Source organism: Lagopus muta, chromosome 2, assembly GCF_023343835.1.
Source record: "Lagopus muta isolate bLagMut1 chromosome 2, bLagMut1 primary, whole genome shotgun sequence".
Classification (NCBI taxonomy): Eukaryota; Metazoa; Chordata; class Aves; order Galliformes; family Phasianidae; genus Lagopus; species Lagopus muta.
Genome location: NC_064434.1, coordinates 82,808,869 through 82,824,453, shown reverse-complemented (window position 1 = coordinate 82,824,453; position 15,585 = coordinate 82,808,869). Strand labels below are relative to the sequence as shown.

At 36.3% G+C, this 15,585-nt stretch overlaps 1 protein-coding gene across 2 annotated transcripts in view; it reads right to left on the bottom strand.

The window, feature by feature from the left end:
- The window catches only part of BABAM2 (BRISC and BRCA1 A complex member 2), a 158,749-nt gene that overhangs the window by 138,641 nt on the left and 4,523 nt on the right, over positions 1-15,585 (bottom strand). For both annotated transcript variants that reach the window (XM_048936025.1, XM_048936024.1), the window contains exon 3: positions 1,887-1,963. In XM_048936025.1, the coding sequence (XP_048791982.1) occupies positions 1,887-1,963 (77 nt within the window). The remainder of the gene's footprint in view (positions 1-1,886; positions 1,964-15,585) is intronic.

Below are 15,585 nucleotides of genomic sequence, written 5' to 3'. Positions count from 1 at the left end.
TACAGTACTACAGAAAACATGAAAGCATTTTCTTTAGCAGTGTCAACCAATGAAGCTTTTTAGTATATCTTTACTGCAGTCCTGAAACAAGTCTCAAGTAGAATCTACTACACATTGTGATACACATTAAGATTCATTAGATTAAGTCTGCAATTCAACACCAATATTCTTTATTTGTGTAAGTATAGACAAAAATCCCACTTGCTAGAGTTGTATCTTCAAATAATATGGCTGTTATTTGGTGAAATAGTCCCCCTTTTTCATTTTAAAAAAACCTGCTAGGTAGGAATTAATATGCTGCTTTTAGGAAAAAAATTAGTACATCTCTAGAACCACGACTATACTTTAAGAATAGAAGAAATACTCATGGTAGACTGACTTAGGAGCTTAGCCCAGCTCTCTCAAAAACACACACACAAATGTTCAGACCAGCTTTTGAGAAATACAACTTTGTGAGTGCCACATGGAAGTTTTAAAGTGCTTCTAAAAACAAAAAATTTAACCACATTGACTTCCATTCATAAAGAAGTAGGGCTTCCAGCACACTATGCAACAAGAAGAAAAATTACTAGAGGAGGAATTCAACAACATTCTTAATATTTAAAATGACTATAGCATACGTGTGATAACAGTCTAAATGCATGTTACCAAAGGAATAAGTGTTTTAAATGTTTAACCTTTCTGTTACCCCTCCAGATAGCATGTTTTCACAGAACTGAAGAGTACTTCAGGTTGGAACGTACCTCTGGAGACTGTCTTATCCAGTCTCCTCTGTTCAGAGATAGATCCACTACAGTGGCTTTCTAAGGTCCAGTTGGGTTGTGAGTATTTCCAAGGATGAAGACACATATACAAAACAAGCTCCCAGCTCAAGTTCTTCTGATAACCATGCTCACAAGTAGCTTTTTCCTAACATTCAGATAGAAATTCCTGTATTTCAATTTCTGACCATTTCCTCTGATACCTTCAGTGGCCACCACTGAGGAAATCACAGTTCCCCCTTCCCTATTTTCTCTTCACCTCTTCCAATCAGGTACTTACCAACATTACACAGAATCATATTGACAGTATCTGCCCTGAACCTTCTCTTCTTGAGACTACACAGCTTTGGCTCTTTTGCCCTCTCCTTGCACAATGGATAGAAGAGTCCCTCAATCATCCTCACCATCTTTTGCTGGACCCACTCCAATTTGCACATATCTCTCCAGTACTAGTGAGACCAGAACTGGTCACAGTGCTTGTGGAGTGATTTCACTGGTGCTGCCCTAAATCTAAAGCTGTCAAGCTTTAAATTTTACTTTACTTGTATTTTGTTGTCTCTCTTATATTTTAGTTATTAGAGATGAAAAAGAACACAATTTTATGACTTCTCTTATGCAGATAATCAGCAACTCAGGCATTCAGAAAACAATTCCCTACTTTCTAAAACAAAAATAACATCAATAACAAAGAAAATCAAACAAAAACACAATGAAAATTTAAACTAATACTTTGAACCAAAATACAGATGAATTGGAAAGTGGGCAAATGAGCCAGCATATGCAGATCCTCCAAGAGAATGACAGATATAAACAAAACACTAAATCAGAAAAGCCAAAGCATAAAGCACGTACAAATGAGACTAAAATCATGAGACTGTCTTGGTCATAATGTTTTATTAGAACCATGGCTTTTAGGATTCTTGTTTTCAAATCTGTCAGTCTATTACGGAAGGCTGTAAACTGATCTCAAAAATAGTTGATTGTTTTTAAAGCTTCAGCTCCACAAAAAACAAAAAACAGGTATTTTGAAATTTGTGAAATTAGAGACAGTTAAAAACTTAATGTGATAGAGAAAACACTGCTGAAAGAAAGGTCAAGATGCAATAACAGTAGTTTTGAACTTACATTTGAGTGTTTCTCCAGCATAAGGAATATGCAGCTTAAACCGATCACAGCTAGGTCCAGGTGTCAAGGATGTACAGCTAAAAGTGAAGATAAGAGAAGAATGTTCTAAGCTGTTACAGATGGCAGCAAATGCTAACATCACTATTCCAATGGCTGACATAATAATGATTTTCTGAATACAATATTCATCCTTACAAACCGGGGAAAAAGAAAAGGGTGGGAAGGATACGGAAGGCCCATTCTCTCCATAGCAGTAATTCTCAATGTCATGAGAAAATTTAGGATCTGTGCCAGCAACCGTCTTTCCATTCAAACACAAAATACACGTTAAAAAGTCCTGGTTTCAGGATGCTAATAGAATAGTAACCACTGATCAGTCAAAGCCATCAAATTCTCTTTATATATAAATTTTCCAGGTGACAATTCTTTACATATGTCACAGTTATTTGTAAGTCTCCAGGTAAGCAGGTTTCAGAATCAGGTATCCTAGGCTATGACAGTAAAGCACATCAGTTCATGAATCTATCACCATTTTATATCTCCTGAGAATCTGGAACACTGCAATGGCCATTGGGTCTCACAGTGAGTGAGCATTTTATGAATACAATAAGAATGAAAAACTATTTACTGTCTAGATGAGACACAACCAACCCTTTCGTCACTCGTAAGGCATGTATTAAAATCTTTGCATAACAAAGAACCAAAATACCTGTCTGCACCAGGAGAAACAGCATCATGAATCATTTCACTGGCAGGAATGGCAATGGTCCCTCGAGTTCTCACCACTGTAGGCCTACGGCCACAGGACAGGCCTCAGAAGCATGAATGTTGGAAGCTGTTAGCAGCCCATTGCTCTCCAGATTTAGGCATTATGATTGCCCAGCAATCTTCTTCACAGTCTAAGATCACTGAGAATTTTTCATAGCGCTAGCACAAAAGCTATGCATGTTGCAAGCCACATGAAGATCAAAGCTGAAGATTGGGTAACCGGACTAAGCAGTGAAAAGAAACATCATCAGTGATCCAATGCTGTAATACAAACCACTGACAATGTAAAGAAACGAAAGAAATGTTTACTGGGCCATAAACACAGTCAAAGCAAAAATAAGTGAGCAGGCCAGAAAGCACAACAGTTCTGATCTCACAATACAACATAATAACTCCTGCAGCTGTGCTTACTGTGGCAATGGCCTAAGGGTGAATAGGGTATTCTCTCCTCTCACCAATACCATGCTTTAGAGAGTCAGGTCCACCAGACTCCATATGTGCAGTATTTTCTCTCTTTACCCTTCCAAATTCAGGAAAACATGTGCAGTGGCCTCAGATTGATTCTGTTCAAGGAGCTACATTTATAAGTTAATCAAATTTGTCCTCACATACACCTTCATCAAAGAGGCAGCCACGGAACTACAGATCAATCAACTTCACTTAAGTTTACGTAAAAATATCAGGAAAAAAGAAATCAAAATTTGTGTGCGCTCAACATCTAACATGGTACAATTCACTGCCTACATTGATTTGGCAAAATACATGGTGTTATTTTAGCATCATCATAGAAAGTAGATAGCAGCCTTGACAAAGCAACAGTTGTTCTGTCTTCGCTTTAGAAAGGTTTTTGTAGCGTCATGTGAGAGCACTCTGCAAAACAATCTACAGAATGTAATTCAGATACAGCTACTATCAGATCTGTGCAGAGCTGACTGGAAGGCACGTTTCATAAAAGATAGTGCACATCTTGCTTCACAAATGCAATGAGTGGATTTTCTTTTAGTAGAATATTATTTAGCCTCTCAGTGAAGAGCTTGGTTGATGGAAAAGAGGTGGTTTTTATTAAACTTGCAAATGATGCCAATGTGTAATATAACAGTATGCTGAATAACAGCACCAGAGCTGAAAAATATTGACTTCACATTTTATGCTACTGCTTTTTAAGTAGCAAGTAGGGCTTAGCAAGAACAGTACGCACCACTGCCCTCACTGGGAACATCAGTGTCTGTCTGAGAACATGTAAGACTGGAGATGCAGCGCAATACAAATAAGAAAACATTGCTCTTTCAAAGATGCATTTTATTAGAATAGAAAAACAAGATTGCCCACTGTTTAAGTATTTGAATGGCTGCAATGGATTTAACAGCTACAACGACAGGATTATTATCTACTTTCAAGTCATTCCTAAGGGTCACATCTCATAAGGTCAGTTCTAGGAAGCATTAAAAAAAAGCAACACAAAGGAAAAAACATAACTTGCAAGTTCTAAAATACATCTGCAACACCAGTTAATATTTAATGGAAGTTGCTGTCAAAGTACCACAGGTCACAGTTTCAGGCACATTTTTCAAAATGCCATCACAATAACATTGTCATTAGGTTTTCAACAGACACAAAAATTTCTGATCCTATAAATACCCTACAATCCTTTCTTTTAGCACAAAGGGCCATTTGGAAATACTTACAGAAAGTGCAATATTCTTTAACATTAAAATAAAAGCTTGATTTAATGGCAAATGTCCCTAAAAGCAACACTAAGTATTTTTCCTAGATTATCATATTCCAGCAGAGATGTTTTAAATTTTACTGGTCTGCAATTGATGGAAAATGACAGTATTCACAATCTTTATTTTCAGTTGTTGTTTCCAAATTACACTCTTTGGCTAGGCTGCACAAGAGACTTCAGAAACTACAACAGGCCAAGCAATCAAGTAAAAATTGTAAATACCTCCATATGAAAAGAGGCAGCAACTTTTTAATAGAAACAGTAAAAGAACAAAACTCCCAAGGCAAATCAAAATTTTGGTACGACTAGCAGCCTATGTGTTATTTTTCTGTAGAAAGGCACAAATAACACCTAGGTTATGGGCATCTTCTCTTACTCGAATTTTCTTAAAACACAGAATCTCATGTGATTACCTGACCCAAAATTGTGGTATCCACTCTTTCTGAAATGCAAGATTTTATGTCTTTTGATCCTTTTATTTAGCATGGTCCACACACCAAATTGAAGCTGAAGGAGAATGATGTGTGACAAGGTCTTTTAAAGATTACTTTTCTCGTCATCACAGTGAACTGACAGGTAGAATAATAATATCTAGTATTAAAAACTAATTTCAGAAGCTGACTTCATCTCACGATGAACAGATGTGCTACCTATTCATGGAAAACATTACACTCATTTGCATAATTTCATCTAAATACTCAATGTTTTACAAAGGAAAGCTTTGAAGCACAGCAGTAATTAATGTTCTGATGCTCAGAGTTGCGATACAAACGTCTTCTTCACAGAGTACTTTAAAAACATGTAGAAAGGCACTTCTAGTTGAGCTTAATATCAAGATTTTATCTTACACGAATACATTTGTAATGACTACTTACAACTCCTGTTTTCTTTTTTTTTCAAGCTAAAAGCAATTGATCCCTTTCTATCTAGGCCACTCTGATATTTCACAGGTTCAAAGCCATGATGATAAGTATGATTCTGACAGTCTCAGGTATCAGTAAGGCCCGCCTATCAGCTACTCTTCTACAACTATCATCTGAAAGCCTACCTGGGTCCTAGTAAAATCTTCTCCAAAGGTATGTTCTGTGCTATGTCACAGCTAAACGAAAGCTCAGCTGTTCACACTTTAGCCCTTAAAGTCTGGACATAAGCAGTTATTCTGTTAAAAAAATTAAAAGAAAATAAACATCTCTTTTTATACCAAAATATTATACTCCAGTCTGAAACTCACTTCTTAAACAATTCCTAGAAATCTGCTTCTTAGAATCATGTAATTCCACAGCAAACACTCAGAAAACCTGCATGAGTAAAATAGGTCTACCAAAGAAATACCTTTTTTTCTTTTAATGGTAAAAAGACGTACAGACCAATACTCACACTCATTGGATAACTATCAAATTTCCTGACAAAAAGTTAAGCAAAGTGCTTAATGACTCAAGTCTTCTTTCTCTACAGCTTTTATGCTTTTGCTATCTGAAGACAAATCATCAATTAATTTCACTGTGCAATAGCAAACAAAAATTTAAAAATGTAAGCGACTTGGAAGGGGAACTTGATGTTGAGTCTGCCTAAATGGAATTGTCAGAGATGCAAAAAATTTAATCTCAGTGATGCTGAGGTTGCTACAGATGCTGTCCTTGAAGATCAGAACTTTTTGGTGAACAAATAGCTTCTGTTGTTCACAGGGCTTTTGGTGTTAGTGCTTCACAGGCACTGTAGATATGATGATGACAAACATTGGTAAAAAAAAACACACATGTTCAACATAACTAAGGAGGTTCTGAGCACTGGCTGTATTTCTAAACATTCTTGACTCTAACATATCTACTATAAGATTCTAATTGTTCCAGTATATGGCAAAGAAAGACACTCTTAGGGGAAAAGGGGGCCAAGACCCTCCCACGATACAAGGGACTAAATTAAAAAATGAGTTTGACATCAGTAATGATGATTTAATACAATTTAGTTAGGGGGTTCAGAGGCCAAAAGTTTCATCAGCAAGAGTCAAATTTAGCTCAGAGATAAAGATGGGCAATCCTTACTCATTGTTCCTAATAAAACTACAGTTTCTGGCTGCAGTATCAAGAATCAGCCACCTTCAGTACGGAGCCAGCAGTGTGAACAGAAAACTAACACTCTGATATACAAGCCAACTACCATCAACAGAAATTTTCCGACAATTTTGTGAGCTCCAGAGTTCCTGATAACATGTGAACTAACAAGGGCTACAGCAGAAGCAAAGGAATTCTGGAGCATGGCCATACGTGTCTCCTGTAAATGCAGAAAGAATTGTTTTTTTCATTTTTTTTCCAGAGGCAGCGAACACTGAAGTCCACCTAAAGCTTTTAATCTGGCATTTGCTAAGAAAAAACACTCAAATTTATACAGAACACCCTTTGTGGAAGCCTTTAGATTCTTTTTTTTTTTTTTTTCTTCTCTATCTTTATAGATGGGAATCTGCTCAAGTGCTTCTTGAAGACAATATTTCATCCCATTTAATTAAGAATTAATTGCAGAATTCACAACAGATGGATAAGTCATCTACAGAGCCATGAAGAATAATTAGATGGGAGGAGGAGAGTGAAAGAAAGGCCAGCAGTGGGTGACAGGGTTGTTTTTTTACAAGGGCTGAAGAAACAGAAAACCGGTGAAAATCATCTTTTAGAAAGCTGACACGGACAGAGAAAACCTGAATTGTACTGCAACTCCCTGCCACACACAGCCCACAAAGCTTTGCAGGTTCCCAGGGTCCTGCAAGAAGAGTACAGAGCAGCTGCTGCTAAAAACTAACAGATTCATCACGTGAAATTTGAATTCTAATCCACCGATGTTCATCTTCAATCTCCCTTTTTTATACAGACAAGCATATTACACAGTATGATACAGAGGGACTTTGCTTAAAAGACAAAGTACACACCTCTGCTTTTGAGAAACAAAAGCTCAGTTACGTTTACAGTGATTGCTACTGCACTTAAAAATACTTAAATCAGCTAAATCTTAATTATTTCAAGAGGCTTTCTAGTAGTCAGACCTACTGTTTTTCAAGACTCATCTCTACCCTACCTGGTTTGCTTTAATTTTAGTATAAAATTAAACTGTGCACAAAGCCTACTCTTGGTACTACAATGTAAGTTACGATGTTTATTTTAAATCTTACTAGTATGGGTGATGTGCTGTAACTGGAATGGCATTTCATTCCAAGTAGTTATCAACTGGGAACTTCTTTCGTCTATTCTAACTGCTGATTTTCACATATTCATATATATATACATATATATATATATATATATATATATTTATTTATTTATATACACACAAACATGCATATATTCGTATTTTTTTGTATAAACAGGACCATACTAATTAGAACTTTCAGAAAAGAGAAGGATACTAGGCAGAAAACATAGCTAGAAAACATACTGTACCCATGGGCAGAAGCCTATTTCTTAACAACTAAGTTTTAAATAGTTCTTTGAAACTAAGTCAGCTGCCAGTAACCTATTTTCAGTAGAAACAGTGCAGAAAAGTATCTAATGACTATTGTAATTATTAAAACAAATTACAGCAGCTATAGCCCAAAAGTAAACGTAGATTTATTTAACACGAGTAGGAGTTTGCCAAAACAGATGTTGCAAGGTGGGGAAAGCTTTGAGCCTGCTTCTAGAACTTCAAACCTTTTGCAACTGCCACAGTCTTGTTGTAGATACCCTGCAATCTCCTAAAGTACAGCCATCTCTGCACACACATAACCCATCCTCTACAAGGAAGCCATAGAGAGGGAAGGAAGATAAATAAGTGCACCTACATAGACTTTGAAATCATCTCAGAGAATGTCTGCATTAAATGAGGGTTTGCAGAAATCCCACTTGATTGCGACTCCTCTAGGGTGACAAATTCCCCACTCATTTTGCCTCAGAAAGCTGTTTTAGAAGAGCTTTTTTTCCAGTCACAGTATAGGTAGAAAAGTGCCACCCCAAAAATAACAACAACAAAAATAATAATAATATGAAGACAGAGTCGATAACCAGCATCATGTGTAATCTATGTGTAAAGTAGGCTCCTGAGAGAAAAGCTCCAAAGAGCAGACTATCTCAGAATCTGCGTTCATAAAATCCCTGCAGTTTAGGGTTGGAGCTCATTATTGTCGGGAGCCAATTATGGTACAAATTGAGAAAAATAATTTAAAAGCGACAAAGGAATGTTGCCAACAAAACGTTCTTTAGAAACATGCTTTAGAAACAGCTTTTATAGCCAAACTGATGACTTTTGTAAGCAAGATCATTTATACTCCAGTAATTGCCTATAATTCCCCTCAAAAGCTACACATAGAAGAATTAAACAGAAACAGAAAATAGAAAACTTAATGAAGGAGCCATTGAAAAAACTAAGAGACTCGAGTAAATTGCAATAGGAAAACACTAGCAGTGCATAAGACAGTGGCCTATACTTTGTAATAAACCACTGAATTCACAAGCATTGTGAACTACACTTCTGTCACCAGCTGAATCCCAAATTCTTGGAATTCACAAAGAAAGTTCTAAAGAAGAGTATGAAAGTGTTGAAGATGCACCTTTCTACTTCATCTTCCTTCCCTCTCGTGAAACACAAACTCTTCTTTGGTATTTCCACAATAGTCATTTGATTACATGTTACTATCCAATCAGTTAGAACCTAAAAATTTCTACTGCTCACTAATGTAAATTCAATTTCTGAAGAAAGCAACAAAATTAAAAATTAAAAAAAAAAAATACAAAGTACGTTTTAACGTTTAAATTACTCACAGAAAATGATTCTTTGCCAAGCACGAAATTATCATCTACCACCTGCAGTTTCAGATCCTGCGTGTTCACAGAAAGCATATTCATTCAGCAAGTCTCAAAAGGTAAGCTATTATAAACCTAAGTTACTTCACATCACAGAACAGCTTAGTTATTGGAAGCTGTAACAAAATGGCAACAAGACTAAGAGAATTGTTCATGTCTATATGTTTCCCCCTTTCATGACCCAACCAAACATTAATAGGGTTCCATGGTCCTATATCCTTTCTTCTCACATTTTCTTCCAAAGCTTTCATCTAATCGCATACCATTATAGCTTTCTGGTCACAGATCTCTAACAATTTAATGTGCTTATCTTACAAACTCTGAGAAGAAAGAAATTTATGTTAATACAGCAATCAAGAATTCAGTTCTTCAGACACGAAAGATCATTTCTTGTTCATAACTCCATTACTTTCAGCAGCACCAACATTCAGCAGGGTAACTTCAAATTACATATACAGAATCCAATATCAATTGGTATTATCATATTTTTCATATTATTCATATTATTGCATGGATTCATAAGAACACACTTTTTTTAAAAAAAAAAAGAAAATATACTTGTTCTAGAAGTTCATATAAATGAAGATTTTTTTTTCTTACATCCTCTGTGTAATGGAATTCTGCAATACCCATAATTAATTCAATTTCACTGGGATTCTTTTATTTTACAATGACAAAAACACCCAATCCTAATGATCTAATTTTGTTCTTTCACCCATACGCTACATATTACAAAGAAGAAATAATGTGACCTGAGTGGTTTCTGTCACTCATATCAATTCCTTTCTCACAGGAAAGGCTCCCTTTTTATATATTTTTTCTTTTGTACGGATTACAGAGAAGGTTAACTGTTACCTTAGACTGAATTTAATAATGTTAATAAACATAACAATTTCAAGAGCAAAAAAGAAACTGTTCACTGATATTATAGCTCTAACTATTCTTTTAAGATGCTCACTTCCAGTTAGACGCTAGCTGCTTTAGGGTACATCTACACCACGCAACGTAGTGTCAGGTAAACACCCTAGCTAAATATCTCAAGAAGAAGAGTAAAAATAAGCAAAATTTGCATTGGTGTGATTATTCTCTTTGAAGTTGAATCTGAGAGATTGTACCAACACTGTCAATTCAGTGCTGGACAGAGTTACCTGAACTGTCAAGAGTTCTGTCAGGAAAAAAAGCACCATGACTGACACTTCACAGATCCCAAGGCACTTATAAGGCTGCACTTAAAAATGAAGCAACAGGGAGATGTCAGCCAAAGTGCCAATAAGAGAGACTCCTATCACAATGAAGCTTCTCTTAGAAAAATTTTATGCTGGCTTACATAATGATCAATGCATTACAAGAAAAGGTCTCTAAAGGATTTGATTTCCCACATAGGAAGAGAACAACTGCATAATCATAGAATAGCGCGTAGATTATGTTTACAAAAATTAGTGGTTTGCTTTATTTACTTCTACTGACCCATAGAAATAGTTTACAGATGGATTTCCATTAATTTCTGTTTGCTGTAATATGAATGTGGCGGAACCAAATTTTAAACACTGCTGCGCTTTGGTCCACTGGGAGTCTCTGATGATCTTCTATGCTATTGAAGCCCCTCATCTTACCAGAAAGATGGCAGCAAGTGGAATAAAAACAAAGCCATAACCTTCAGCTTTATTAGAAATGTTTGTAAGTCTATGCATATAAAAGTCAGGCACACACAAAGCGTAACTCCATATGTAAGGCTGGAAGAATTTACCAACCAGCTATGCAAGAGTATATTCTTCTCCACTCAGCAGAAGCAAAAAGAAATTAAAAGCCATTTGTTCCATAGTTGGCACTTGTTCCAAACAGTTTCTTCTCACTGTTACTGAAGCACAAAACTGGCAGAAACAACATCCAGTTTTCACGCGGTCAGATAAGGAAATCACTCACTGCCCCAGCCTAATACCAAGCGAATACATACTGTGCAGTATCTGAACTGAACAGCCCTTAGAAAAAATACATGCTCAAAATTGGCAAATGCTTTCTTTTCCCTGAACAACTTCAAGCACTCTATTTAAAATCAGTGTTTAAAATGCTAGCATATTTGGAGATTATTTGCCAAACCTTCAGGAAACGTATGCACTAAACTGAAAATTTAACTAAGATGTTTTCCTTTTTTCTTTCAACATCCAGAAGAAAGCAATCCTGGAAACAATCAATCTTTTGAACCAGTGCAGAAAAATTCACAGATCCCTTGCCTTGTACCTTCAGAGCTTCAGCCCGTTCAATTTAGCTTGAGAGTGACAACAAACTACTAGTAATAAAATTCCCTGCTGTGAAAAAAATGCATTTGTTATCAGAAATGAAAATGAAACAACCTACTCCATGGAAAAGGTAATAGTTTATGACTTAACCAATGTAACAGTAAAGGATGCAAAGGGCATACCTTTCCCAGAAGCACAAAATAGTTTGGGTTGGAAGGGACCTTAAAGATCATCGTTCCAACACCCTGTTGTGGATAAAGTCACCTTCCTCTACATCAGGTTGCCCAAAACCCCATTCAACCTGGCTTCGAACACCTCCAGGGATGGAGTACTCACACAACTTCTCTGGGCAGCCTATTCCAGCATGTCATCACTTTCTGAATGAAGAATTTCCACTTAAAACCTAAAATCTGACCTCCATCTCCTCTTTTTTTCAGTTTAAAATCGTACCCCCTTGTCCTATCACCATCAAACCACGTAAAAAGTTGGTCCTCCTCCTGTTTATAAGCTCTCCTCAAGTACTGGATGGCTACAAAGAGGACTCCCTGGAACCTTCTCCAAACTAAACAAGTTCAACTCCCTCAACCTTTGTCCATAAGAGAGGTGCTCCAGCCTTCTGATCACCTTTGTGGCCCTCCTCTGGACCTGCTCCAACAGCTTTCTTGTGCTGGGGGCTCCTGGTCTAGACGCAGTATTCCCAGTAAGGACGCAGAAGGGCAGAGCAGAGGGAACAACCACCCACCTACCCTGCTGGCTACCTCTCTTCTGATGAGCTCAGGGTACAGTTGGCTTTCAAGGCTGCAAACGCACAATACCAGCGCTGGTTGAGCTCTTCATCCACCAGTGCCCCCCAAGTCCTACAACACTGCTCTCAATCCACTGCTGCTCAGTCTGTATTTGTGCTTGGGATTGCTCCAACTCAGGAGCAGGACTTTGTTGAACCACAAGTTGTTTGCATGGACCCACCACTCAAGTCTGTCAAACCACCAAATTCCTTCAAGTATATGTTTTACTCACAACCAGTAGAAACTATGTACACTAACAGTGTTTCATAGTAATTGCATTCAAGAATCACATTAAAAAAAAAAAAAAAAAAAAAAAAAAGAAAAAAACAAGCTACAGAAATAAATGGGAATGACGGAATAAAAATTTCCTTCCTTTAATGGAAGTACAATCTTTCGGTTTAGAATAATCAAAGGCAAAGATAAAGAGAAAACTTAAAATAACTGCTACAGTATTTCACAGTTAACATTTCATAAAATACTCACATAAAATGCATATTTACTTTGAAAAGGGAAATGCCCAAAAGAAACGGAAATGCCAAAGCTTATTGCAGTCCACTTGATAACACAAAAATTAAATAATCATTGTTCACTAGGAAATTACAAATGTCTTTATTACAGCTTGATAGTGAACCTGCAAGTTCAAATCTGTTCCAAGTAGTACTACGTCCTTTTAATTGCTCCTCATACAGTTTCAGACAGATGCAAGGAACAAACTACCATCATGGTTTACTACAATTCAGTTATGTAAAAATTCCACAATTAATTTCATCATAAATATGGAACAATTAAGTATAACCAAACAAGTATGAAAGTTACAAAGTTACACAACTTTGTTGTGAACACATATCTACAAAAATAGACTCTTAGCATCTAGAACTTTCAGTTATTGTATTCATTCTAAAATTCCAACTGGTGCATCACAAAGTAATTTAAAAAATGAAGTCCTGAGTAAGAATAAGCTTGCAACATAATTTGAGGCTCTATCACGGACACCCCCACGAACTGCTGTATGGAAACATGTTCTCAAAGACTATGACCAACACACATGTCTCACACCATTCTAACAAGCCATAGGAAAAGCAGTTGGCTCTTAAATAACTGGATTCTACATACACAATAATTACACAGCCTTTATATAGGAAAATTTCTTCTGTTTCTAAATTACTTAATAATCGCTTTTCCCTATTCAACATATTTCCCATGGTTAACGTATGTATGTATAAACACAAAGAAAAATGTCTTAGCCATAATTTAAGATGGTTATGAAGAGATTTTAATATCTAATTAAGATGGGTCATTATTTCAAAGAGACACCATTGTAGATTAACTGAATGATGTAGTATATGGCATTGACTCAACTGGCAGCATTATTTTCTTTGAGTCTAGAACAAGGTAATATCCTATGCAAGAGTTAAATGCTTTGATCCATTCTGACATCCCCAGGAATATCTTTTATTGATGCAACAGAGATGCCTGCCAGGGTTTCCTTATCATCAGAATCAATGCTGCTAAAGGTGCCATATTTCAGATGTGATCCAACACTAAGCTTCTATTTTAGTTAACTAGGGAGCTCCTTTAACAAGATGATAATATTCTGTAGACTTGATAAAATTTGACTTTGGGTAACTGTGCATCACCTAGGTTCTCATTACTGTTTCTACTGAAAAGTTCCTTTCTGTCCTATCAAGTCGTTCTGCTGAGCACAGTTAAATAGTTCTCACAACTCTTCACTCACTCTGCATCAGCAGCCGTATAATTCCTATGAATAGATCTTGACCTGAAGGCCCTACTCATAGATGTAAATGTGTGTGTCTGATGAGACTAGTACTGCCTATTAAGTTTGTAAAACACACAGACGTGGAACTGTAACATGTTATTATAAAACATTTACATACTCAAAGACTGCAAAACAATAGGATTCCTTTCTGTGATCTATTTCCCTTCCACACTTGCAAGTAAAGCAAATAAACATATCATACTTCATACTTTTAAACCAACATCAGCTCTTTAATACAGTTTATAACAAAATTAGGTAGTCTTAGCAATAAGATAGAGCAAGCGCAAAATAAGCTTTTCACTAAAAACATCTGACATTTGGATTGATTTTTCAAACAGTTAAAGACTTATATAACACTTGACATATACAAACCAAAATCAAATGGCATAACAGGCTACAAACCTGGTACTTGATCTTGCACTAGTTAGAGAAAAGTGCAATTCCTTCCACATTCAGATTGAGAACTAAGAAACCGAAGTTATGAACAGGCAAGGTGTTGGAGATGCTACCACATCCAACACATTTCTATAATTCCCTATGATCTGCAGCTCCAGTTTCTAAAACCTATGAATTGAGAATGGATGCATCTTGCATCTGTAAATTTTGTTACATAACACAAAGCACTGGTTGGTTAGGCAACCAGAATACTGCATTAACCACTATTTTTCTACCAGAGTAACACTGTGCTGTGTGACAGTGAAGCAGCCATGCAGTTCCTTGCCCTGAACCCCTTGTCAGCATCAAGGCACTCACAAGCTTCCAGAAGTCTTTGTCTTCTAAGTTAATATCTACTGAAAAGATTACCTTACAGATTTTAACATCTTAAAGGTTAAAAAAAAAATCATTTTTTTTCATCTCAAAAATCTTTCACATAACACAACAGCTAATTCATAAAACATCTGTATGTTCCGTAACAAATTCAAGCTAGCCTATGGCAAGACATGTTTTGAGTTCCTTCCATGTGTCAATGAACTCATTCAAAAGTTTCTGCTCATGGTCACATTCATTTGAAATAAATAATGGCTTTTTATTTTATTTCAGACACTTAATCTAGTACCTCCTCCTCAGATACATTTCTGCTTTTTAAATTTAAAGCCTGATTCAGCAATACTGAAACTGAAGGGAGTTCTGCAATTAATATCCTGTACCTCATCCCCATTATTAACTTATTAACATATTAGCTTAACTGCTCTCCTTGTTTTCCTTCTCCCTGTTCAATCTCTATGTCCTTGTATTTCATACAGTTATTACCTAGATTTGTCCCTGACTTCTACTTCCTGAGCACTGTCATTTTGCTTTTTTTTCAAAGTTTAAAGAAAGCAGAAGGGTTGAATAAGAGCATTAAGTCAGGATAGGAGTACAGAGTAGACCAATGCCTTCCAATCTGTTTTTTTGGATTCTCAGAACCCTACATACTTTTCCTTGAGAGGCAGCACCCAGAGGTAAATTTCAATCTCTCTTGGTCACTGCATTTATGTTCTGTACTCTACATTCAATGCAAACAGTATAGAATTTGAATCACTAGGTTGGAAAACAGGCACAGTTAGGAGTTAAGTTTTCCATTTTTTAAGTTAAAGAATAAA